At 44.8% G+C, this 24,936-nt stretch overlaps 2 protein-coding genes across 2 annotated transcripts in view; both read left to right on the plus strand.

Annotated features, from left to right (window-relative positions):
* Nucleotides 1–15,804, plus strand: part of col14a1b (collagen, type XIV, alpha 1b) — a 172,179-nt gene extending 156,375 nt beyond the window's left edge. The window contains 9 exon segments of the mRNA XM_083925650.1: nucleotides 1,022–1,075; nucleotides 1,190–1,243; nucleotides 1,642–1,713; nucleotides 1,993–2,028; nucleotides 3,439–3,505; nucleotides 3,694–3,882; nucleotides 4,156–4,233; nucleotides 4,333–4,488; nucleotides 11,034–15,804. Coding sequence (XP_083781776.1) covers nucleotides 1,022–1,075; nucleotides 1,190–1,243; nucleotides 1,642–1,713; nucleotides 1,993–2,028; nucleotides 3,439–3,505; nucleotides 3,694–3,882; nucleotides 4,156–4,233; nucleotides 4,333–4,488; nucleotides 11,034–11,329 — 1,002 coding nt within the window. The 3' untranslated portion in view covers nucleotides 11,330–15,804.
* A 7,739-nt stretch (nucleotides 15,805–23,543) lies between these two features.
* LOC310955676 (zinc fingers and homeoboxes protein 2-like) overlaps nucleotides 23,544–24,936 on the plus strand; it is an 82,134-nt gene continuing 80,741 nt past the window's right edge. Inside the window, exon 1 of the mRNA XM_083925644.1 lies at nucleotides 23,544–23,761. The gene's annotated coding sequence lies outside the window, so the exon portion shown is untranslated. The remainder of the gene's footprint in view (nucleotides 23,762–24,936) is intronic.

The following is a 24,936-nucleotide window of genomic DNA, read 5'->3' on the forward strand; positions in this document are numbered from 1 at the left end:
CAGCTGCAGCCGTCTCGCTCTGTTCCCTCTAAACTCTGTTTAGTCTTCTTTACTCGGCGCAGGTCGTCTTGTTGCTTCCTCCACTTCGGCACCATTGATTGGTTCATGTTAAACTCTCTGGCTGCTGCTCTATTCCCGTGTTCTGCTGCGTGACTAATGGCCTTGAGTGTAAACTCTGCGTCGTAAGCGTGTCTCTTAACAGGAGCCATTTTGGGCTCTTTACACAAACACACACATGGAAATGAAACGGCACGCTTCACGCAGTCGTATATCTCAACAACTCAAGAGTCGGTCACATCTGCACATGAACTAAAAAGCGAATTATGTGCAGATGTTTCTGATGTTGTGGTCGTTTTGAAACACTGACCTCACGTGTTAGAGTCCAGGCACTTTTCATACGTTTTTTTCGTTCATTCATTCATCTTCAACCTCTTGTCTCTGTCGGGGTCGCGGGGGGTCTGGAGCCGATCCCAGCTGACATCGGGCGTGAGGCGGGGTCCACCCTGGACAGGACGCCAGTCTATCACAGGACACATAGAGACGAACAGAGACAGACAACCATTCACACCTACGGGTGATTTAGAGTCATCAATGAACCCAACACCTGCACGTCTTTGGACTGTGGGAGGAAACCGGAGAACCCGGAGAAAACCCACGCAGACACGGGGACAACATGCAAACTCCACACAGAAGGGCCCCAGCCGGGATTCAAACCAGGAACCCTCTCGCTGCGAGGCGACAGTGCTAACCACCACACCACCGTGATGATACTCATGTCCAGCATAACTGAAATGAACATTTTACTCTCTGTTTGTTTGTTTATTGTGTTTTTTCTTTGTTTTAGTTCGTCTGTTTTAGTGATTTTTGTCTTTTCCTCTCCTGCACAAACATTTGCCTCATTAGAAAATATGATTCTTGTTTTTTATCATTGTGCATATATAAATATATATACAGTATATATAAAATGTGTGTATATTGAGAGTGCGCTGCAGTGACGTGTGCTCTCCTCTGGGGGTTTCAGGGAGCCGCGGGCAGAGCTGGAGCTCCAGGGAGAGAAGGACCTGCAGGAGCCAGAGTGAGTCCTCGTCATGTTCCTCCTCATATGTGGATTTATATTTAAAATACTTCAGCTACAATAAACACTACGACCAACGCTTCATGTTCTCACGTGTCTCCTGGTCCTCCACAGGGTCTGCCGGGTAAAGACGGGCCCCCGGGCCGACAGGGCCCCACAGGAACCATCGTGAGTGACCATTTGTTTTTACATTTACTGTTAAATTCACACGTTTTGTGAAAAGGGTGAAAATCTATCACCTCGAAACTTCCCCAGTTCACTACTGACATTAAGGGGCACTCCCACTGTGCCTCCGTACCGTGCCCCAGCACGTTTCACGGCTAAAGTCTGGTTCCTTTGACCAGTGTGAGTGCAACCGTACCACGTCTAGGAGCGGCACGCTTGTCGTCCACGGCCCGTTTGGGAGAGGTGGGCTTTAGTAAAGCGCGTTTGCACGTGTACGAGCACGAGCGTGCGCACGTGTACGAGCACGAGGCCTACGGCGGTTCTGACGTCATTTTATGTGCGCCTTTGAAGTTCCTTGTGTGTGTCGACGTACTTCCTCCTGTCTGTCTGTGTGTCCTCAGGGGACGCCAGGAGCGCCGGGGGCCCCAGGGAACACGGGCCCTTCAGGAAAACAGGGAGAGCTGGGACCACCGGTGAGTCCTCTACCTCCTTTTCTCACACCAGCTGCTGCACGACTGTGGCAGGAAGTGTGTGTGTGTGTGTGTGTGTGTGTGTGTGTGTGTGTGTGTGTGTGTGTGTGTGTGTGTGTGTGTGTGTGTGTGTGTGTGTGTGTGTGTGTGTGTGTGTGTGTGTGTGTGTGTGTGTGTGTGTGTGTGTGTGTGTGTGTCACCGGAGGGGCGTTAGCGTGCCCCGTGGCGTCTGGACGCGTCGGCAGCGGTGACGCCTCTTCTCATTCTTCTTCTCTGTTGCAGGGTCTTCCTGGAGGCAAAGGGGACAAAGGTGAACGGGTAAGTGGCTCCGCCCGCTCTGCTCTCTTTTATTCAGGGCGTGTTTGACGTCGTGGTCAAACGGTGGAACTAGAACGCCCGTGTTCTCCGTCTGCAGATTTTTTGTGTACAAACTATTAACGCAGAAATCAGGTAGAGACGCTAACAGCCGGACGTGGCTAACAGTTATTAGCTCGGGGCGGCACGGTGAAGGCATTCAAAGGTCTTTTTTAACCACTAATGCTACTGAAAATAACAGCAAACCTCTGCAGCAGCATGAGAAGAGTCCCTACACACAAAACAAAGCACCAATGGGCTCCTTCCACTGTAATGGACTTTACTATGAGAGGAGCTGGTACAGGGGCCAGTAGGTAAGTCTTTAAAACACTCTTTAATAAACTCTGGCTTCACTAACTACGCCGATGACGCTTTGTTGTGTGTGTAGGGACTCTTCTCATGCTGCTGCAGAGGTTTGCTGTTATTTTCAGCAGCATTAGTGGTTAGAAAAAAGACCTTTGAATGCCTTCACCTTGGTTGTCAATGACTCGGCACTTTCAGTAAACACCTGACTGACGGAGGCCGACGGCTCAAACAGACGGGGTTTGTGTTCACGTCTGACTAACACGACATTACGTGCACATTATGAGTCTGTACGTGCACACAGAAGGAGAAACAAACTGCAGAGTTAAATGTTATTCTGTGTGTTTTTGACGGTTACCGTGGTTACAACGTCTGCAGCTGGAAACACGTCGGACATCAATGCAGCAGCTCAGGAATCAAACCATAAAAAACGGACGTAGCGTCTCCGTCAGGTCTGTTCTCTAACTTGATCCAGTCGTCCTCGCCTACAGGAGTCTCCATCCTATCAGACTTTGACTCCGCCTCATTTGCTCTGACCAAAAAAGGGCATGTATGTGACGTTGGGGGGGAGGGGCGTACGTCCATCTGGCTGATGTTTACCTCCGAGGAGAAGTGAGGGCCAGAGGCTAGCTGTCACTCAAGAGGCCACGCCCCTAATTATTCATAAACTTTAACCTCCAATCAAATCAAAACTAGCCCCTCCCCCTCAGTGTTGTCATGGAGATCTGATCTAAACACACAGACTAGAATGTTCTTTTGTCCTTAAACAGGTTTAATGATGCTGTGTAAACGGCCTGTTTAACATGGGGCTCAATGAGAAACTGCTCTGTTATGAAACCTGCCCCTAGTGGACACTCAGAGAACTGACGCTGACGGAGCTTCCTGATTGGATCAAACAGGAAGGAAGCTGTGGTGGGCGGGGCTTAAACCAAAGAAACATTCATCTGTTTGAGAAATGTGTCTGTTGTCTGATAAAAACTGTATTTGAGGTTCTAGTTGTGGTTTTGTTGAATCGTCTGCAGAAAGAACAAATATAAATATGAATGTAAACGTCTGCGTGTGCGTCTCCAGGGCGACCTGCAGTCCACTTCCTCCGTTCAGGCCATCGCCAGGCAGGTCTGTGAGCAGCTCATCCAGAGTGAGTGCATGTTTATTTGTTTATATTCTTTATCAGGACGTCACATCAACATTAACCAAACCAACAGTAGAAGTTCAGATGCAGACCATCCGGGCGTTTGCTGCACACACACACACACACACACACACACACACACACACACACACACACACACACTTCTCTGTCTCTGAACGTGTCGGTGTTTCCAGGTCACATGGCGCGCTACAACTCCATCCTGAACCACGTGCCCAGTCCGCCCGTGTCCATCCGCACGGTGCCGGGGCCCCCCGGAGAGGCCGGCAGGCAGGGAACCCCGGGGCCTCAGGGAGAACAGGGACCCTCCGGACGACCCGGGTTCCCCGGACAGAACGGACAGAACGGGCAGCCGGGAGAGAGAGGTGCGTCCGTCAGCTACGATAACAAAAGAGTTCAACTTTATAAAATCGATTCAAAAGGAAAAACTACAATAAAAATAAAATATATTTAAATTTTACATCATAAATAGGATAAAGACAAAGAGGTGGAGGTAACAGTACTGTGTGTGTGTGTGTGTGTGTGTGTGTGTGTGTGTGTGTGTGTGTGTGTGTGTGTGTGTGTGTGTGTGTGTGTGTGTGTGTGTGTGCGTGTGCGCATGCGTGTGTGCGTGTGTGTGTGTGTGTGTGTGTTTCCAGGTCAACCAGGAGAAAAGGGAGATAAAGGATCTCCCGGCGTTGGGGTTCAGGGCCCCAGAGGACCTTCAGGACCTCCTGGTACGTGAGCCCACACACACCAGTATGTGTGTGTCCTCAGTCTGGACCTCCTGATCGTGTCTTACTCACCCCCCCTCCTCCTCCTCCTCCTCCCTCCAGGTGCTCAAGGTCAGGGCAGACCGGGCAGCCAGGGTCAATCAGGGCGACCTGGAAATCCTGGAACCCCCGGTCGGCCCGGCGTCCCCGGACCCGTGGGCTCCGCTGGGCCTCCGGGTTACTGCGACCAGAACTCGTGCATGGGCTACAATGTTGGAGGTACGTTCACTGGGGTCCCGTAGAAAATGGACCTCGGGGTCTTTTTTCAACATGAGAACACATGAAATGAGTCACGGAGACAGTTTTTCTTCGTTGGTCGACCGCGGACGGACGCTAACAGCCGGACGTGGCTAACAGTGGTTAGCTCGGGGCCCTGAACGCGTCCAAAACAGCATTTTTTAACCAATTTCAGACGTTAAACCTGATTCTTTAAGTGTGATTCCGGCGTAAAATCCTCCCAGGGTCTTTTTCAAACATCAAATAATCCGTCGAGACAGTTTTTTATGTAACAACTATTAGCAGAGAAATCCAGGAGAGTCGCTAACAGCCGGACGTGGCTAACAGTGATTAGCTCGGGGCAGCACGGTGAAGGCATTCAAAGGTCTTTTTTAACCACTAATGCTGCTGAAAATAACAGCAAACCTCTGCAGCAGCATGAGAAGAGTCCCTACACACACAACAAAGCAGCAACAGCGTAGTTAGTGAAGCCAGAGTTTATTAAAGAGTGTTTTAAAGACTTACCTACTGGCCCCTGTACCAGCTCCTCTCATAGTAAAGTCCATTACAGTGGATTACCAAAGTCAATCCCAAAGAAAGGAGCCCATTGGTGCTTTGTTGTGTGTGTAGGGACTCTTCTCATGCTGCTGCAGAGGTTCAGTCGCCTCCTGAGTCCGTCCTGATCTCTGAGCTCCGTCGTGTTTCACTCTCAGATCAGTCTGGAGACGTTTGACCAGTAATTGAACCAATCAGCGTTGGTTTCTTTGGTGGATTGAAGTGAAACAGAAGAGACTGTTGAGTGTGAACAACATGGAGGCTTCCACGGATGAGATGAGCAGCTATGGAGCAAGCCGCTCACTAACTCTTTGTTCTCTGGATCCTTCTGTTGAATATGGACCGGGCTCCTGAAATTGGGCCTTTGATGCGTAAATTCACGTTAAACACAAAGGGAAAATCTCCTTTACCCACATGTTGTTTCCTTTCTGAGCTTTGCCTCCACGCTGTTAGCACGTCACACGCTTCACTCATCTGATTGGTTGGTTTGGCCCGTGTGTTGGTGACAGACAGATGGTTTATCCAATCAGAAACCAGGACTTTCACCCCTTCCCAAAAGATCTTTAAACCAGAGTTCAGATGGATCTGCTGAGACCATGAGAACCGATCCATCTGGAGGCGTCAGGTTAGAAACTTTGGGTCATCTCTGGATCGTTTCACGTTAGCGGTGCTTTGATTTTAGCATGAATTCAAACACTAAACTACTCTGAAATGAATCTGCTGGAGAAAAATCAGTGATGACCCATTTAAATCACTTTGAATATATTATAGATAAATAAAAACCTGCTTACAACGCTGGCAGTCTGAGTCAACTGTTGTAAAAAGCTGAGCAAATGAGAATCGATCCATGTGGACGAGTCACGTTAGAGGTTATTTTGATCATATTTGTGGTTAAAAATGCCGTTTTGGACGCGTTCACCGCCCCGAGCTAATCAGTGTTAGCGCTCTGAGGCCGTTAGCGTCTCTATACCTGGGTGACCAATGAATAAAACTGTCTCTGTGGCTTATTTGATGCGTTTTCATGCCCAAAAAGACCCCGGGTCCATTTTCACCGCGCTTACACTTTAAACAGATGAGAATAAAAGAAGAACGTGATGATTTAATATGAATCCTTTTGGAAACATACTGTTTCTTTATAGTGTAATACTAGACTTCCCTGAGTGTGGACGTCATAATTACAGAAACAGATGATGACCTCCGCACCTCTCTGCTTCTGTACGTCACCGCGACACACTCCGCGTTTAACCGTAGATCTGGTGAAAGCCATGATCTCGTGCGGACTGTAAACTGTGAAGCTGAGCATGAAAAAGCCTTTTTGTGATGTCGAGAATGTGTTTTGGATTGAAGGTCGTCGAGCGAAACGTTCAATTCAGTCGGTTCCTTTTCATGTTGAAAAGCTGCCGCAGAGTTAAACGGCGCTGCACGTCCCCGGAGCCGCCGCCGCCACCGCCGCCGCTCTCGCTCGCTCTGTGTATTTGAAGGTGAAACGCCTTCAGATACAGAATAATTCATGTGTTCAGGTTCAAGCGTCTGAAACAATGTTTAGACTTTGTGATTTTGAAGTGTGTTCAGTTTGTTTGGGGATTTTCCTGCAGGGTCACTTCACCCACACCTGAACAGGAAGTAAAATGAGTCTGTGTAAATGTTTATGGGAGCAAAACAACACAGAATCAAGGCCTTTGTACCTGGAAATAGCCTGGTCCCAAACAGCTATATCTTTGTTGGGATGCAACTATTTCAGTATAGGGGGGTTTTGAGTCAGGACCCAAGGAAGCTGGGTCTCCAAACCTGCAAGTATAATCTAAACAAGCTACAAAACCACTTCCTATAAGTGAGAAAATAGGTTTATGGGAGCAAACTCCGACTCAAAACAGAATCAAGGCCTTTGCACCTGGAAATAGCCTCGTTCCAAACATCTATATGTCTGTTGGGACGTCAGCGCAGGTGTTTTGAGTCAGGACCAAAGGAAGCTGATTTCACTGAGTCTCAAAACCTGCAAATAAACTCCAAACAAGCTACAAAACCACTTCCTATAAGTGAGAAAATAAGTTTATGGGAGCAAACTCCAACTCAAAACAGAATCAAGGCCTTTGCACCTGGAAATAGCCTCGTCCCAAACAGATATATCTCTGTTGGGATGCAACTATGTCAGTGTAGAGGGTTTTGAGTCAGGACCAAAGGAAGCTGAGTCTCCAAACCTGCAAATAAAATCTGAACAAGCTACAAAACCACTTCCTATAAGTGAGGAAATATGTTTATGGGCGCAAACACCCCCTCAAAACAACACAGAATCAAGGCCTTTGCACCTGGAAATAGCCTCGTCCCAAACATTTATATGTCTGTTGGGACGTCAGCGCAGGTGTTTTGAGTCAGGACCCAAGGAAGCTGATTTCACTGGGTCTCCAAACCTGCAAATAAACTCCAAACAAGCTACAAAACCATGTCCTATAAGTGAGAAAAATATGTTTATGGGGGCAAAAAAACACAGAATCAAGGCCTTTGTTCCAGGAAATAGCCTCGTCCCAAACAGCTATGTCTCTGTTGGGATGCAACTATGTCAGTGTAGGGGTTTTCAGTCAGGACCAAAGGTCACTGAGTCTCCAAACCTGCAAGTAAATTCTAAACAAGCTACAAAACCACTTCCTATAAGTGAGAAAATAAGTTTATGGGAGCAAACTCCGACTCAAAACAGAATCAAGGCCTTTGCACCTGTAAATAGCCTGGTCCCACACAGCTATATCTTTGTTGGGATGTCACTGCATGTGTTTTGAGTCAGGACCAAAGGAAGCTGGGTCTAAAAACCTGCAAGTATAATGTAAACAAGCTACAAAACCACTTCCTATAAGTGAGAAAATATGTTTATGGGAGCAAACTCCAACTCAAAACAGAATCAAGGCCTTTGTACCTGCAATTAGCCTGGTCCCAAACAGCTATGTCTCTGTTGGGATGCAACTATGTCAGTGTAGGGGGTTTTGAGTCAGAACCAAAGGAAGCTGAGTCTCCAAACCTGCAATAGAAATCCAAACAAGCTACAAAACCACTTCCTATAAGTGAGGAAATAAGTTTATGGTGAATTGGGTGAAGCGGCCCTTTAGGCCTTGAGCTGCATGGTCCGACTGCTCTCATCAGTGACTGAATTCTGCATCTTAACACTTTTAGATTTTCCTGTTAAATCGCTCTTGAGTGTGGGTTTAACAGGTTCACTGGGAAGATGCTGCATGGAGGGTTTTCTTAGTCATAAATCACCATTAAATAAAACACGACTCAGCACAAAAGTGCAACAAATTACTGCTAAATCCACATGAATGATGCTGCTGCAGGTTTTGTACGTGTCGCGTGTTAATTTGCTCTCCAGCGGGGAATTTTCTCTCAAATGCTCACGGGTAATTATATTTTAACAGCTTCACAGTTAACGCTACAGAACAAACTTTTAAAACTCGAATATATTCACATCTATTTCCTGATAACTGTGCGAGCAGGGGGACTCTGTTGTTGCCGGGGGAAACCCGAAAGATTGTGGAGCAGCTCAACCAATTTGAAAAAGTTTAAATTATGATTTATTATTGTCACTACATGTTGCAGTTATGCTAGTGAAAACAAGCTAGTTAGCGAGCTAGTACAAACTTTTAAACAGGTAGAAAAATGTAATTAATAACAGCTGAAAAAGTTAGCGAAACATAAACGATAACTGGTTGCGATAGTTAGCTAACAGTTAAAGATAAACAGTTGAAATAGTTAGCTAAACATAAACGATAACTGGTTGCGATAGTTAGCTAACAGTTAAAGATAAACAGTTGAAATAGTTAGCTAAAATAAAAGATAAACAGTTGAAATAGTTAGCTAACAGTTAAAGATAAAACCTTGAAATAGTTAGCTAAAATAAAAGATAACTGGTTACGATAGTTAGCTAACAGTTAAAGATGAACAGTTGCAATAGTTAGCTTAAAAAACAAAAAACAGTTGAAATACTTAGCTTAAAAAAAGATAAACAGTTGAAATAGTTAGCTAACAATTAAAGATCAACAGTTGAAATAGTTAGCTTAAAATAAAAGATAACTGGTTGCAATAGTTAGCTAAAATAAGAGATAATCAGTTAAAATCGTTAGCTAAACATAAAAGACAACTGGTTGAAAAATTTAGCTAAATGTTAAACGTAAACAGTTGAAATAGTTAGCTTAAAATAAAAGATAACTGGTTGCGATAGTTAGCTAACAGTTAAAGATAAACAGTTGAAATAGTTAGCTAAAATAAAAGATAAAACGTTGAAAAAGTTAGCTAAAATAAAAGATAACTGGTTGCGATAGTTAGCTAACAGTTAAAGATAAACAGTTGAAATAGTTAGCTTAAAATAAAAGATAACTGGTTGCAATAGTTAGCTAAAATAAGAGATAAACAGTTGAAATAGTTAGCTAAACATAAAAGACAACTGGTTGAAAAAGTTAGCTAACAGTTAAAGATAAACAGTTGAAATAGTTAGCTAACAGTTAAAGATAAACAGTTGAAATAGTTCGCTAAAATAAAAGATAATTAAGCTAACTACTGTGAAGTAGTTAGCTTAAAGTAACGGGTAAACAGTTGAAATAGAGCTTCTTCCCAAATAACAGTGAAAGGACGATTCCACATCCGTTTAAACATTTACAGTTTAATTCTACGATATATCTACTTTTACGTAATAACACGTTTGGCGCAGACATTGGGTTCATCTGTGGGGGCACCTTACGTAAAGAAAACCCTCCATGCGCCATCTTTCCCGTTAAACGCATGATTGTGTGAACCGCTAACGTGTGTTGAGGTTAAAGGTCGGCGGCTCAGCTCGCAGCCTGCAGGGCCGGCATGTGAGTAACGTCTGCACGTTGTAATCGTCCCTCTGTCTTTGTGTTTGTGTCCATCTGTCGTCACCTCGTTTTAACAACTTCCCCTCTTCATCTTCAATTTCCTCGCCGCAGAGTTTCAGTGACGCTTTCCCCGCCTCTGCGACATTAGCAGAGATTGTTAGCTTTGACGTCTGCGGAGGCTGTAAACAAACACACGTTAATGTAAAATATCATCTGAAAGAGTGGAAGTGGAAGACAATTTACAGGCGACAACAACAGGAAGTCCAGAAATGACTCTAACCTTTCAGAGTAAAGTGAACAGATCATGTCGGCCCCCCCCTTCCAGCCAAAACATGTGACCACGGATTCAAACTGTTATTACCGGATGGTAGCTAATGGTTACCTTATGCCGTGGACTATAATTATTAAAAGGTCCCAAATTTTACTGTCGTTTTTTACTGATCCTTTCAAAGAATATCTTATTATTTGTATTTGGGCCACCAGAAAATGAACTTTGGCCCCCAAAGGTAGCAGCTTCGTGAGGCCTTTGCTTTACAAACATTAGCGTCCTTATGCTGTGGATGACAGAACATCACCGGACGTTTAAATTGTGGAACAGACGACTTTGATCCTCTTCTTCTAACTTTTCTTCTAGATTACGATCAAACAACTCTAAAACTCTGATAAAAACTCTTCTGAGGTCCTAAAAGCTCATCTGCACGACGACGTAAACTATAAAACGTGCACGTTGTCGTTGTTGTTCTGACCTTAAATATTCATTTATTAACTTAAATTCTGACGTGTAAAAAATCAAATAACCGCCTAAAAACTGAAACTTAGAGACATTTGCACAACTTTTCTCACATTAAACCCAAACTCTTCAAATGCATCCATCCCTCTAATGCTGCTTTGTGTCCGTAACCTTGGTAACCCCGTCCCAGTAACCCGTGGCAACCCTTGGTGACCCTTGGTAACCCTTTTGTCCCTCTTGTCTCCCGCTCCTTCCTTCTCATCCCGCCCCCTCTTCCTGTCTCGCTAACCCGATCAAACCAATCCAAAATGTCGCTCCCTGTGGTGGCGGTGGCCATCTTTGTTTTGGGCTCTCACTGACTTTCTGCCTACCTTGCTGGCGCGCTCGCTCGCTGGCTCGCTTCCTGGTTGGTTGGCTCGCCGACGCAGAGGGTGAGGATGTCTTTGACCGCGGCGCTGTCCCCGCAGTCCAACTGCCGCCCAACGTCTTCCAGAACTACGGCGAGGCTGAGGAGGACGACCCCTACCGCTACTACGAGCCCAACTACCCGGCCCCGCGGCCCGTGGCGCCCGACGACCCGGCGCTCGCCTTCGACAACATCGAGCTGTCGTCCCCCGGCGTCCACCGCAGCTCCCGGAGCCTGACCGCGGAGCAGGAGGAGAGCGGCGGGCCGAAGAGAAGACTAAAGAGAGCAGCAAAGACGCCGCCCGGACTAAGTAAATGAGAGCAGCTGATTGGAGGACGGAAGGCGGCTCGCTCGTCTCTGATTGGGCGGTTTGGAGCTGTTACGGACTAACCAACAAGTGCCTGATGTAGAGGATTTCTTATGGACATTGTAGAGGGGGTGGGGTGGGACTATTTTAACTCATCTATGCTGTTGAATTTCACGAAAACGGCTTTTTATTCGTTCGTTTTGTCTTAAAAACGTCTCTTTTTTTTATATTTCTGTCCCAAACTCAAGCGTCTCAAACGTTCTGTCGTCAGATCGATGGAGAAGAAGTCGCCGTTCCTGTTTCCGAGCTTCACTTCTGCCGTTTGTGATTTACCCGTTTGGTTAAAGTGCCTCCTTAACGTCTGGAAGAAGTTTAAAAAGACACTCCCAGGTTACAGCGAACTCACGAGCGACTCTTTATCTCTTTACGTCTTTACTTTAACGCTTCGTTTCAAACCTGCAGAGGCCTCAGCTAACACGGTGCATAAATACACGAACAAAAAGTTAATTTTTATTGGTTTTATACGTCGAATAAGAGCTGAAAATGTAACGTGGTCGCTCTGCCTCGAGGCGTGTTTGTACAGCAGCTTTACGGAGCCTTCACTCGCAACGCGACGAGACTTTATTCGCGCAAAAGAGTCGATTATTTCATTTGTTTATTAGTAAAACATGTGACTTCCTGCAGAGGGTTAAGAGCCTAAACCACACAGATCAGCAGGAAGTGGCGCTATGACGACCTTTCACACCAACAGAGTCTAAAGGTCTTTGCACGCCGAGTCCGCGTTTGTTGAGTTTTATCCGTAGACGAAAGTATTTTCACGCGTTGTTAAAGAAGCCGCTGCGTTTCCGGGTCGATCTCAGGACGTCTGTGGTCCAGTTTGACAGACGGCGTTCCTGCAAGTGTGGTCACGACGATCTGCCGCCGTTCTAGCCGCCATCTTGAACTTCCCGCTCCGCTATGGCGCCCGATCTATTGTTTTAGAGCAGTTCAACTCTCTGGAGTGTGATGTATACGTGAAAAAGTATGTTAATAACTGCATTTACATTTTGGATGATGACGTTTGGAGATGTGAAAGGACCACAGATGTACAAAAGAGCTGGAGGCAGCGTCGTGTGAAAGCTGCTCGGTGGCGAGTTAAGCTGGTAAAGTTTGAGTCCCGCGTCTCAAAATTCCCAGACGATCGGCACTTCGGCTTCTTCTTGACTTTCCAAATATTGTCGGACCAAATAGATCAAATTCCGATATCAACACGAGTCACTTTGCGACATTTGTGACGCTCGAAAAAATGTCTCCGCGGATTTACAGACATCTCCTTCGCCGTGTAAGTCAATGAGGAAAAGTCGGGCACGGTAGTTGTAATTCCACAGTTTGGCCACTACGTCAAACTGGCTTCAAGGTCCGCTGCACTTCCTGGAGGTCTGGAATAATCCCAAAAATTAACAGATGACAGACGAACGTTTCTGAGTCGGTGTGTAAACGTCAGTGACACGATGTGAGGTCGTGTTTTATTTTTAACATGCAACAAATTCAGACGGAAAAATACGAACTTGGTGCGCAAAGACGTCAAACCTGATTCTTAAAGTGCCATTCAAGCGTAAAATCATCCCATGGTCTTTTTCAGCAAACATCAAATAAACCAGCGAGACGGTAGATTAGCTAACAGCTGTACGTGGCTAACAGTGATTAGCTCGGGGCAGCACGGTGAAGGCATTCAAAGGTCTTTTTTAACCACTAATGCTGCTGAAAATAACAGCAAACCTCTGCAGCAGCATGAGAAGAGTCCCTACACACACAACAAAGCACCAATGGGCTCCTTCCACTGTAATGGACTTTACTATGAGAGGAGCTGGTACAGGGGCCAGTAGGTAAGTCTTTAAAACACTCTTTTAATAAACTCTGGCTTCACTTGATCTTGATTTTCAGTATGAATACAGACCGTGGAAGCGGGGCCTCACGATCCTCTGACACAAAACAAAGCAGCAACAACATAGTTTTACCTGTCGGTCTAAATCCAGCTTACATTCCCTATTAGTGGGTGAACAATCCAACGCTTGGTGAATTCTGCTTCACAATGAAAGGAAGAGCCGACATCGAAGGATCAAAAAGCGGCGTCGCTATAAACGCTTGGCCGCCACGGGCCGGTTATCCCTGTGGTAATGTCTCTGACACCTTCTGGATCGTGAGGCCCCGCTTTCACGGTCTGAAAATCAAGATCACGTGAAGCCAGAGTTTATTAAAGAGTGTTTTAAAGACTTACCTACTGGCCCCTGTACCAGCTCCTCTCATAGTAAAGTCCATTACAGTGGAAGGAGCCCATTGCTGCTGCTTTGTTTTGTGTGTAGGGACTCTTCTCATGCTGCTGCAGAGGTTTGCTGTTATTTTCAGCAGCATTAGTGGTTAAAAAAGACCTTTGAATGCCTTCACCGTGCTGCCCCGAGCTAATCACTGTTAGCCACGTCCGGCTGTTAGCGACTCTCCAGGATTATTTGATGATTAAAGTGCTTTAACCTCCGCGTGTTAAACGCTCCTAAACTCCGCGACCAGACGAAAAAACAGATGTTTATTTATGTAAAGTTTTGCATGTTTCCCATTAATCACGTGATGTATCATATGTTTAATCCCATAGAGCCACAGACACATTTAAACGTTACATATAAAGAGGTTTTTGTTGTTGCGTGTCAGTTATTGTTACACACTGACGTCGCTCTGTGTTTGAACTACGTCGTAAAAACGAGACGATAACCGCCGACGTGAGAGAGTTATTATATTTCTTTAGTGTGTTTTTGGTTCATTCGTCAGATTTCTGAATCTTGTTGTTGATGCAAAGACGATTAAACAGAAATTAGAAGTGAAAACGATTTTTATTTTTCATATTTTTTGGCTTCGTCTTTGGATCGATCTGCCTCCGTGTGTAACGTGTTTATAATCTAATTTAACTTGAACTGGACGTCTTCTATTTAAACTCTCTGGGTTCATTTTCTGCAGAAACTGAATTGTTTGATTCCCTAAAACATGTTTCACTGCCGGTTATTTAGAAAGAAACAAAAAACGTGCTTTTTAAATCATCATGTTTTCTCATTTAAAGCAAACTCTGCCTAAAATTCAGGCGCTCTTTAAAGGGAGAGTTCAGATGTTTTGAAGTGTTTGTACGAGGTTCCCCGGGTCTCGGGCGCAGCAGCTCCAGCAGGGGACCCCAAACTTCCCTTTCCCGGGCCACATTAACCAGCTCTAACTGGGGGATCCTGAGGCGTTCCCAGGCCAGTGTGGAGATCTAATCTCTCCACCTGGTCCTGGGTCTTCCCCGAGGCCTCCTCCCAGCTGGACGTGCCTGGAACACCTCCCTAGGGAGGCGCCCAGGGTTCATCCTTACCAGATGATCCTGAACCACCTCAACTGGCTCCTTTCAACACAAAGGAGCAGCGGCTCTACTCCGAGTTCCTCACGGATGCTGAACTTCTCCCCCTCTCTCTAAGGGAGACTCCAGACCCCCTCCTGAGGAAACACATTTCACACGCTTGGACCTGGACCTGGTTCTTTGGGTCCTGACCCAGCTTTCATGTCCACAGGTGAGGGTAGGAACCAGGACTGAGCGGTAGATCCAGAGCTTTGTCTTCCTCAGCTCTCTTTTCATCACAACGGTGCAGTAGAGCGACTGCAGCTCCGCCCCCGCTGCTCCGATTCTCCGGCCAAACTCACGCTCCATCGTATGTTACGCTGATACCAACATGTGTGGGATTGGCAGATATTGGTCGGACTCTGATTGAGCTACAACGAATATTTTGGGGGTCAGTAAACAGAATGTGGCCTGGGAAAGGGAAGTTTGGGGTTCCCTGCTGGAGCTGCTGCCCCGTGACCCGACCCCGGAGAAGAGGCTGAAGCTGAGATGAGATCTCCATATTATCATCATGCACCAATAGACCACTCTCTCCTCAGAGCCGCCAGACCCCGCTGAGACAAACGGTCATTTTGCCTCCAGAACGCAGGAGTTGCGGATCCACCGGCGCCTCCGTGGGTGAGGTGGTTAGCGTCGTTGTGCCACTTCGGTGCTTTAAACGGTGACAATAACACAAACTAACGCACAGATGGAGGCAGCGGTCGGACCAGAAGCTCCTGTGTTCGGTCGCTGTTTCTGGCGGCGGAGTCTGGCGGCTTCGAAGAGAGCAGAGCCGCAGAGAGAGGTGTCAGAGTTCAAAGGACGCCGTCAAATACAGCGTAGACTTAACCAACGTGGCGGCGTGTCAGCCGTCACCTGCTGTGACTGTGGAGCAGAACCTCACACGTCTAAACGTCTGAACTTTCCCAAACATGTTGGAAACTTTGTGAGTTCAGTGTTTCTGAGGCCTTCAGGTCGGCGCGGAGTCAAAACACGCCCGAGTGTTTCCCTCCACGCCGCGGACCACGAGATGTTCCAAACACAGAATCAAGGATGTAATTTATTTTTCACTTGGTGATCGATTTTTTCTCAGAACAATAAAACTGAAGTACAACCGTTGTTGCTGTTGTTGTTGTTGTTGTTGTTGTTGCTGTTGTTGCTGTTGTTGTTGTTGTTGTTGCTGTTGTTGTTGTGTGCGTTGCTCCGCAGGTGATGAAACTCTTTAAACTGAGCGTGGAGATGAAGATGACGCTGTTTGGAAACCAGCAGGTGAGAAACGACACACCTGGTTTGAAGAGAGGGTTAAGTTTAGTCTCTAAAGGAGCTAATCATGTGCTAAAGTGTCCTCTAGGAGGATAAACATGTGTTAAAGTGTCCTCTAGGAGCATAAACGTGTGCTAAAGTGTCCTCTAGGAGCCAAAACGTGTGCTAAAGTGTCCTCTAGGAGCATAAACGTGTGCTAAAGTGTCCTCTAGGAGTCTAAACGTGTGTTAAAGTGTCCTCTAGGAGCATAAACGTGTGCTAAAGTGTCCTCTAGGAGCATACACGTGTACTAAAGTGTCCTCTAGGAGCATAAACGTGTGTTAAAGTGTCCTCTAGGAGCTAAAACATGTGCTAAAGTGTCCTCTAGGAGTCTAAACGTGTGCTAAAGTGTCCTCTAGGAGCATACACGTGTACTAAAGTGTCCTCTAGGAGCATAAACGTGTGCTAAAGTGTCCTCTAGGAGCATAAACGTGTGCTAAAGTGTCCTCTAGGAGCATACACGTGTACTAAAGTGTCCTCTAGGAGCATAAACGTGTGTTAAAGTGTCCTCTAGGAGCCTAAACGTGTGCTGAAGTGTCCTCTAGGAGCCTAAACGTGTGTTAAAGTGTCCTCTAGGAGCATAAACGTGTGCTGAAGTGTCCTCTAGGAGCATAAACATGTGCTAAAGTGTCCTCTAGGAGCATAAACGTGTGCTAAAGTGTCCTCTAGGAGCATAAACGTGTGTTAAAGTGTCCTCTAGGAGCCTAAACGTGTGCTAAAGTGTCCTCTAGGAGCATAAACGTGTGCTAAAGTGTCCTCTAGGAGCATAAACGTGTGCTAAAGTGTCCTCTAGGAGCTAAAACAGGTAAAAACTAGATAGAACTGTGTAAAAAAATGAGCAAAATCTGCTTTTACATTGCATTAATAAGATATCCATAATTATTTAGTGCAGAAAGCCATTAATAAATGTGAGTGACTGAACCTTTAGACGCATCACAGACCTGACCTTTGACCCTTGAGCAGAGCTGTTTGATTGACAGCTGGAGAGATGAGACTTTAAGCTGCAGCGACTAAACGCTGCCCTCCGGTGGTGACGGCGATGGACGACACAAGCTTTATGTCACTGTCTTTCTTTATTTTATCTTCATAGAATCTAAATGTTTTATTATATATTTGATATTAAAATCATTTGAATACATTCAGATGGAGACAGTTATTCAAACATGATGACACTTTATCTTTTTATTTCTATTAATATTTAAAGTTTTCAGAGGCTTTAACAGCATCTGCATTATTATTATTATTATAATTATTATTATTATAATTATTATTATTGGTTTCATAAATATGACTTTTTTAAATTAACAATAATGAAAATGTGGGGAAAATTGGGATAAATAAACTTTAAAAAAATTTAATTTATTTAAAAATAATGAATATAAAATATGTAATTGTGTGAATTAACTTAAAATGATTATTATTATTTAATAAATACACATAAAACTAAAAATGCTAATTAATACAATTGGTTGAATCAACTAAAAAAATGTAAAATAAAAAAATTAATAATAACTATTATTGTTATTATTTTATTTAAAAAAATAAAATTAGGAAAACCAACTTTAAAGCTGTAAAATAATAATAGTTAATTAATACATTTAAATATCTAATTAAAATAATTATTTTTAAAAATAAAATGTGTGTTAAAGTTTAGCTCCTTTAACACATAATGGTTAAAATGGTTTTGTGTCTCTTTGTAGTTGTTTTGTGTCTCTTTGTAGTTGTTTTGTGTCTCTTTGTAGTTGTTTTGTGTCTCTTTGTAGTGGTTTTGTGTCTCTTTGTAGTTGTTTTGTGTCTCTTTGTAGTTGTTTTGTGTCTCTTTGTAGTGGTTTTGTGTCTCTTTGTGGTGGTTTTGTGTCTCTTTGTAGTGGTTTTGTGTCTCTTTGTAGTGGTTTTGTATCTCTTTGTGGTGGTTTTGTGTCTCTTTGTAGTGGTTTTGTGTCTCTTTGTAGTGGTTTTGTGTCTCTTTTTAGTGGTTTTGTGTCTCTTTGTAGTGGTTTTGTGTCTCTTTTTGGTGGTTTTGTGTCTCTTTGTGGTGGTTTTGTGTCTCTTTGTAGTGGTTTTGAGTCTCTTTGTAGTGGTTTTGTGTCTCTTTGTAGTGGTTTTGTGTCTCTTTGTAGTGGTTTTGTGTCTCTTTTTAGTGGTTTTGTGTCTCTTTGTAGTGGTTTTGCGTCTCTTTGTAGTGGTTTTATGTTTCTTTGTAGTGGTTTTGAGTCTCTTTGTAGTGGTTTTGTGTCTCTTTGTAGTGGTTTTGTGTTTCTTTGTAGTGGTTTTGTGTCTCTTTGTAATGGTTTTGTATCTCTTTGTAGTGGTTTTGTATCTCTTTGTAATGGTTTTGTGTCTCTTTGTAGTTGTTTTGCGTCTCTTTGTAGTGGTTTTGTGTCTCTTTGTAGTTGTTTTGCGTCTCTTTGTAGTGGTTGTGTGTCTCTTTGTAGTGGTTTTATGTTTCTTTGTAGTGGTTTTATGTTTCTTTGTAGTGGTTTTGTGTCTCTTTTTAATGGTTTTGAGTCTCTTTCAGGTGGTTTTATGTGTCTTGCAGTTGATTGACTCTCGTATCATAAATATTAACAGTGAATTCAAACGTAGGGCCCCTGACCCTCGGGGCCCTCGGTCTTTCAGCCCATTCAGTCGTCGTTTTCGTGTCTAAAACATATTTAAATGCTGAAACCTCACACAGAGAAAAGTCAGCTTTAGTGGCAGAAACAAAAACTCATGGGAATCAAACCGCAGGACCCCCTCACTCTGGCCTTTCTTCACACGTGCTTATTAATCAGGTGACCGTTTGAGTTTGGCAGTCCACGTCAAAAACAGGGAAATGTGCGACACACGCTGGGCGAGAGTTTGCACATTATTGTGTCTGGACAAAAGAAAAACCTCACACCTGTGAAACGAGACGCAGCAAAAAGGTTTTTCAGGAACACAAAGAGTCTTTTCCAGGTCTCCACTCACGCAGCGTCCGTCAACGTCAAGTGAGACCGAATAAAGAGTCTAAAAGGTACTTTTCACAACTGACACAATGATGTTTTCTGTGTTTAAATAGTTTCATTTGTTTAACAGCTTTTTAAAGAGAGTCCAGAAATGTCCGGTGGAGCGTTTGACATAAAATATATGTTTAATTTATTAGTTTCTTTTGTAGTTTAAAGTAAACAACCACTACAAAGAGACACAAAACCACTACAAAGAGACACAAAACCACTACAAAGAGACACAAAACAAGTACAAAGAGATACAAAACCACTACAAAGAGATACAAAACCACTACAAAGAGATACAAAACCACTACAAAAAGATACAAAACCACTACAAAGAGATACAAAACCACTACAAAGAGACACAAAACCACTACAAAGAGATACAAAACCACTACAAAGAGACACAAAACAACTACAAAGAGACACAAAACCACTACAAGGAGACACAAAACAACTACAAAGAGACACAAAACCACTACAAAGAGACACAAAACAACTACAAAGAGACACAAAACCACTGCAAAGAGACACAAAAACGACCACAAAGAGACACAAAACCACTTGAAAGAGACACAAAACAACTACAAAGAGATACAAAACCACTACAAAGAGACACAAAACCACTACAAAGAGACACAAAACCACTACAAAGAGTCACAAAACAACTACAAAGAGATACAAAACCAATACAAAGAGATACAAAACCACTACAAAGAGACACAAAACCACTACAAAGAGATACAAAACCACTACAAAGAGATACAAAACCACTACAAAGAGATTCAAAACCACTACAAAGAGATACAAAACCACTACAAAGAGATACAAAACCATTACAAAGAGATACAAAACCAATACAAAGAGATACAAAACCACTACAAAGAGACACAAAACAACTGCAAAAAAACCTACAAATAGAAACAAAATGGATACAAAGAGACACAAAAGGACTTTAGACGGACAAAAAGCACCAACAAGAGAAACAAAACCACAAGAAAAAGACACAAAATAACTAAAGATGGACAAAGATTCGCTACAAATAGAAACAAAATGGCTACAATGAGACACAAAACCACCACAAACAAACACAAAATGACTGTGAAGAGACACAAAATGACTTCAAACACACAAAGGGACCACCGAGAGAAGCAAAAGCACAAGAAAAGGACACAAAACAACTAAAGATGGACAAAGATTTGCTACAAATAGACACAAAAGGACCACCAAGAGAAACAAAACCACCACAGGTCGTCTTGAGTCTGGGTTTTGCTCGTCTCTTTGGGACGAGTGGGGGCCTCTCAGGGGTCCGTATCCAGGGGCCCATTGTCCAGTCACCTGTTTTGTTTCATTGTTATTAATTCATCCACTCAAACCACCACAAAGAGACACAAAACAACTACAAAGAGACACAAAACAACTACAAAGAGACACAAAACAACTACAAAAAAAACTACAGAGACACAAAATGGATACAAAGAGACACAAAAGGACCGCCAAGAACAACAAAACCACCACAGGTCGTCTTGAGTCTGGGTTTTGCTCGTCTGTAGGAGGGGTGGGGGCCTCTCAGGGGTCCGTCTCCAGGGGCCCGTTGTCCACTCACCTGTTTTGTTTCATTGTTATTAATTCATCCACTTTTTCCTTTAGAGCAGGAGACAAACTTTTCTCTCCCCCTCCTTGTGTTTGTGTCTTTATCTGCAGACACGTGCGACTCTGACGCCTCTTGATCACTGTTTTAAAGACCATTTTTAAGCCTCCAGTGGTTCGGTTTTAACTTTTGTTGCTAAGCAATGTCGGCCAAAACTCTGCTTATTGGCTAGAGCCGGCGCTTTTGCCTGGCAACATTACCTGATTGTGTATTCTGGAGACGCTGGCGAGAGCTCGGGGTTGCAGACAACGCTTCTGCAAAGACGGCTCCGGCTGTGGCGTCGTCTCTGTGTCGTGGTGTTTACCCGCTTTCCTCTGAACGCTCCACCTCTGAACACAACGACGTGCGTTTTTATCCCATTATTAAAGAAGCAGTTCACTGAAGAAGCTGTTTCCTGAGTGACCTTTGCATAAACTCCTGACTGGCAGCGACAAAACCACCTTTTGTCCTGGAGATGTACGGTTGGAGACCCCAAGACGAGCCCCCAAAACTCAAATCAATCACACTGTTTAACATTAATGCTCACAACCAATGTATTTGACTTTTGCATAAACTCCTACAGACGGTTCAGAGGATGGAAAGCTGCTGCGGAGAGACGCTCAGTTATGACGCTGGCTCGTAATTTAACATGTTTTTTAGGTTGGAAATGAATCTAGACACCGTCCAGATGTGAAAAAGACAAAAACGAGCCCCCAAAAACCAAATCAATCACACTATTTAACATTAATGCTAACAACAAATACACAGGATGAGAATGTTATAATGCAAACTATAAATAATAAATTAAATGGAAAGGAATGAGACAATGCTTTGTATACGTGACCTTGAGCTTGTGTGTGTGTGTGTGTGTGTGGGGGGGGGGGGGGGGGGCGGGCGATTGTTATTGGGAGGCAATCTTGTCACAATCTTATATTTGATATCAACATTTAAAGAAATAATCTTCAAGTGACTTAAATAAAAGAAAACTATAAATGAAAAAATAACAAAACCACCTTTTGTCCTGGAAATTCAGGGTTCAAGACCCCAAAGACGAGCCCCCAAAACTCAAATCAATCACACTATTTAACATAAATGCTCACAACGAATACACACCATGAGAATGTTATAATGCAAACTATAAAATATATTAAAATGACAGTAAATTAAATGGAAAAGAATGACAAGTGAAATACATAAGAGGGAGGAAACACAATGCTTTATATACGTGACCTTGAGCGTGTGTGTGTGTGTGTGTGTGTGTGTGTGTGTGTGTGTGTGTGTGTGTGTGTGTGTGTGTGTGTGTGTGTGTGTGTGTGTGTGTGTGTGTGTGTGTGTGTGTGTGTGTGTGTGTGTGTGTGTGTGTGTGTGTGTGTGTGTGTGTGTGTGTGTGTGTGTGTGTGTGTGTGTGTGTGTGTGTGTGGGGGGGGGTTCTTATTGGGACGCAATCTTGTCATAAGCCTTTTGCATAAACTGCTGACTGGCAGCGACGGTTCAGAGGATGGAAACCTGCTGCGGGGGGACGCTGGCTCATATTTTAACATGTTGTTTGGGTCTTAAATGAAAGTCCAGACACCGTCCAGATGTGATTCTTTAACACGAGATCATCTCAGAACCATCTGGGACGCTTCCTAGTCTGTTGCTTGAAGCTCAAAGCTCAATTCATGCATTAAAACACGGGAAACACAAAGAAAACTAATTAAAAAACGACCTTTTGTCCTGGAAATGTCGGGTTCGAGCCCCCAAAACTCAACTCAATCACCCTGTTTGACATTAATGACAGATGAGAGGGAGGAAACACAGAGCTTTGTATGCGTGACCTTGTCTTATTGTGAGGAAATCTTGTCCAAATCTCATATTTTGTATCAACATTTTTAAAAAAGTGACTGAAATAAAGGCGTGAAATCTGGGGATCAGTCCCGTTATAACACTGAGGATGATCAGAAGCTTGTCTCCTGTCACGGCTGAAGATGTTAAAGGTGATAAATGGCAGGTGAAAAAAGGTGAATCTGCACAAAAAAGGTGTTGAAATCACCAACAAACACAAATAAAGTGTGTGGTTATGGTGCAGGCGGGTGCAGCGGTCGGACGCTCCTGTAGGTGGCGCTGTCTGTCCTCTTTTCACAGCCCCGCGTGAGCTTCTCTCTACATCCATTGCATCTGATCAGCTGCAACAAGCACATTCATCACGGAACAACACGAGCCTGATGCACACAGGGAGGGGGGGGGGGGGGGGGGGGCAACCTAAAGGTCCACGCCCACACTTCTTCTTCTTCTTCTTAATCACATTTCTGCTTCTTTGCATGCTTCATACATGAGTGTGTGTGTGTGTGTGTGTGTGTGATGCTGCTGCAGAAAAAGGAAGAAGTGCGGGCTCCTGTTTGCGAGGTCAGCTCCAGGATTCAAACAGGTGTTAAAAAGAGACAAACACACACATTTGCACATCATCACCCCGTCATTGTGCCTCTTTATTTACATTTTCAGGAGTAAAAGCATGTGTGCAATCGATTTTGGCTGCAAAGTGGATGCAAATAAACGTATTTATCTTTAATATATTGTAAAAAATTCAAAAAAGCTATACATCAGAGCAGAAGTGTAGGTGTCTTGAGGAATGTTGCACGTGCAGTGTGCAGGTTAAAGTGTCTTTTCGCACCATAAAGTCAATTTAAAGGTGCGCTCGGGGCGGCTGCGTGCGCGTATAGGGGGTCTGCGGTGAGGGTTCAGGCGCAGCCATACATGCTGGAGGTGCAGGAGGAAGCGGATCCGGGCTGCGGGAGGGGTGTGGGGGGTGAGGGGGTGCGTGGCTGCAACATGCCCGCGCCTCCCTCCCTCCCTCCCTCCCACCGCAGCCGTGCCAGCGTCCGGCGGCGCCACGGTGCAACTTTTCTGTGCATTTTTCACGTCACCTGCACGCGAGACGTAAATTTGGCATCCTATGCAAATATATGCTGACGTAAAAGATCATGTGGTTTTTGTCGTCGATCCCCCCTATGAGCACCGAGCAGGCTTTTTTTTTTTTTCCTCCTCTCTACTGTTGTCTTTAGGTTAGCTATGCTACAATCTTTACTGTACCCAGCGCTAGCTATATGCGCCCCGCACCGCACCACCCTGGATCTCTGGGACTAAACCAACTTCCAGGCTGTCGCACCCTGCGCCCGGACACCGCACGCAGGTAGGACACACGGGGAACTTCTTATTTATCCAACTCCCGGGGAGAAATTTGCACCAAAGTGACCGCAAAAGTGAAGTTATTAAAGCGGCTTGCACGCAGCCAGACTAGCCGCCTGTCCCCCGTGCTGAGGCTGCCTCTGCCGGGGCGGCTGCTGCTGCTAACCGCCCCCCTCCATCACAGCCTCTCACAGGGGGGAATCACCTTGCGATCACCCCGCGACCCTCCGCGGCAGCCAAACAAGCGTTAAAGCGGTGAGACACCTGGCTGTCAGGTAACTTTACTCGGTTGCTCCCGGGTTATATTTGAGGATAGTTGTCTTGACAAGTGAGTGTTGTTGTTTTTTTTTAAAGGGAGCCAACTTTTACCGCCCCCCGTCCCCCCTCCACCCCCGGTGAAAGTGCACATAATGAGCGTGTTAGCCGGCGGAGCTAGCCCCCTGTCTGTCACTGCCCGGTGAAGCTAAGGGCTTTAGCCTCAGCGGCGGAACGTGGCTGCTTGTGTCCGGGATGGAACGCTCTCATGTCGGGGAGGCGCATTTGTTTTGGCCGCTTCTCCTGCTTCTTCCCCAGCCGAGTTAGCGTCTCTCCCGCCCGAGACAAGCAGACAATATAATCCCGGTTTTGCCTCTTTTGGTGACCCGGTTAACGGCGGAGGAGCAGCGGGGGGGACAGTCGGGTTTGGTGGCGTGTGTTCAGTGTTGTTGTTGCCCGCTGTGTGTGAGGTTCAGACGGGGCTAGCTTAGCAGACAGCCAGTCTGGCTGCTCGGGTCACCTGAGGTGAAGCCGCCGTCAGCGGGCTGTATAGAAACACACGGCTGCTAACGGCTCATTGTGTTTTTAACGTTAAAACGGTGTTTTATAGAGAAACGGACCGGTAAATAACACGGTTGTTGGTGTTTTTAACGGTTTTACGTGTTTTAAACGGAGTGTCGCGGACGTTGAGAGCCGCGTTAACGGCTGTTGTTGGTATAGAAACGGACCGTTGGTGAACACACACACGAACCAACCGCCGTTTAGTTTCATATTTTAACTGTTTTCTATTAAAACGAAGCGTTTTAATGTGATTTTAACCACTTTAACTGCTTTAAACGGAGACATGGAAGTGGATTAAGTTTGTTTGAGGGTGAAATTTAACTCGTTTAATGTTAAATACGGAGGTTTGGTTCGGCTCCAGGG

The sequence above is a fragment of the Echiichthys vipera genome, assembly GCF_963691815.1.
Source record: "Echiichthys vipera genome assembly, chromosome: 13".
Classification (NCBI taxonomy): domain Eukaryota; kingdom Metazoa; phylum Chordata; class Actinopteri; order Perciformes; family Trachinidae; genus Echiichthys; species Echiichthys vipera.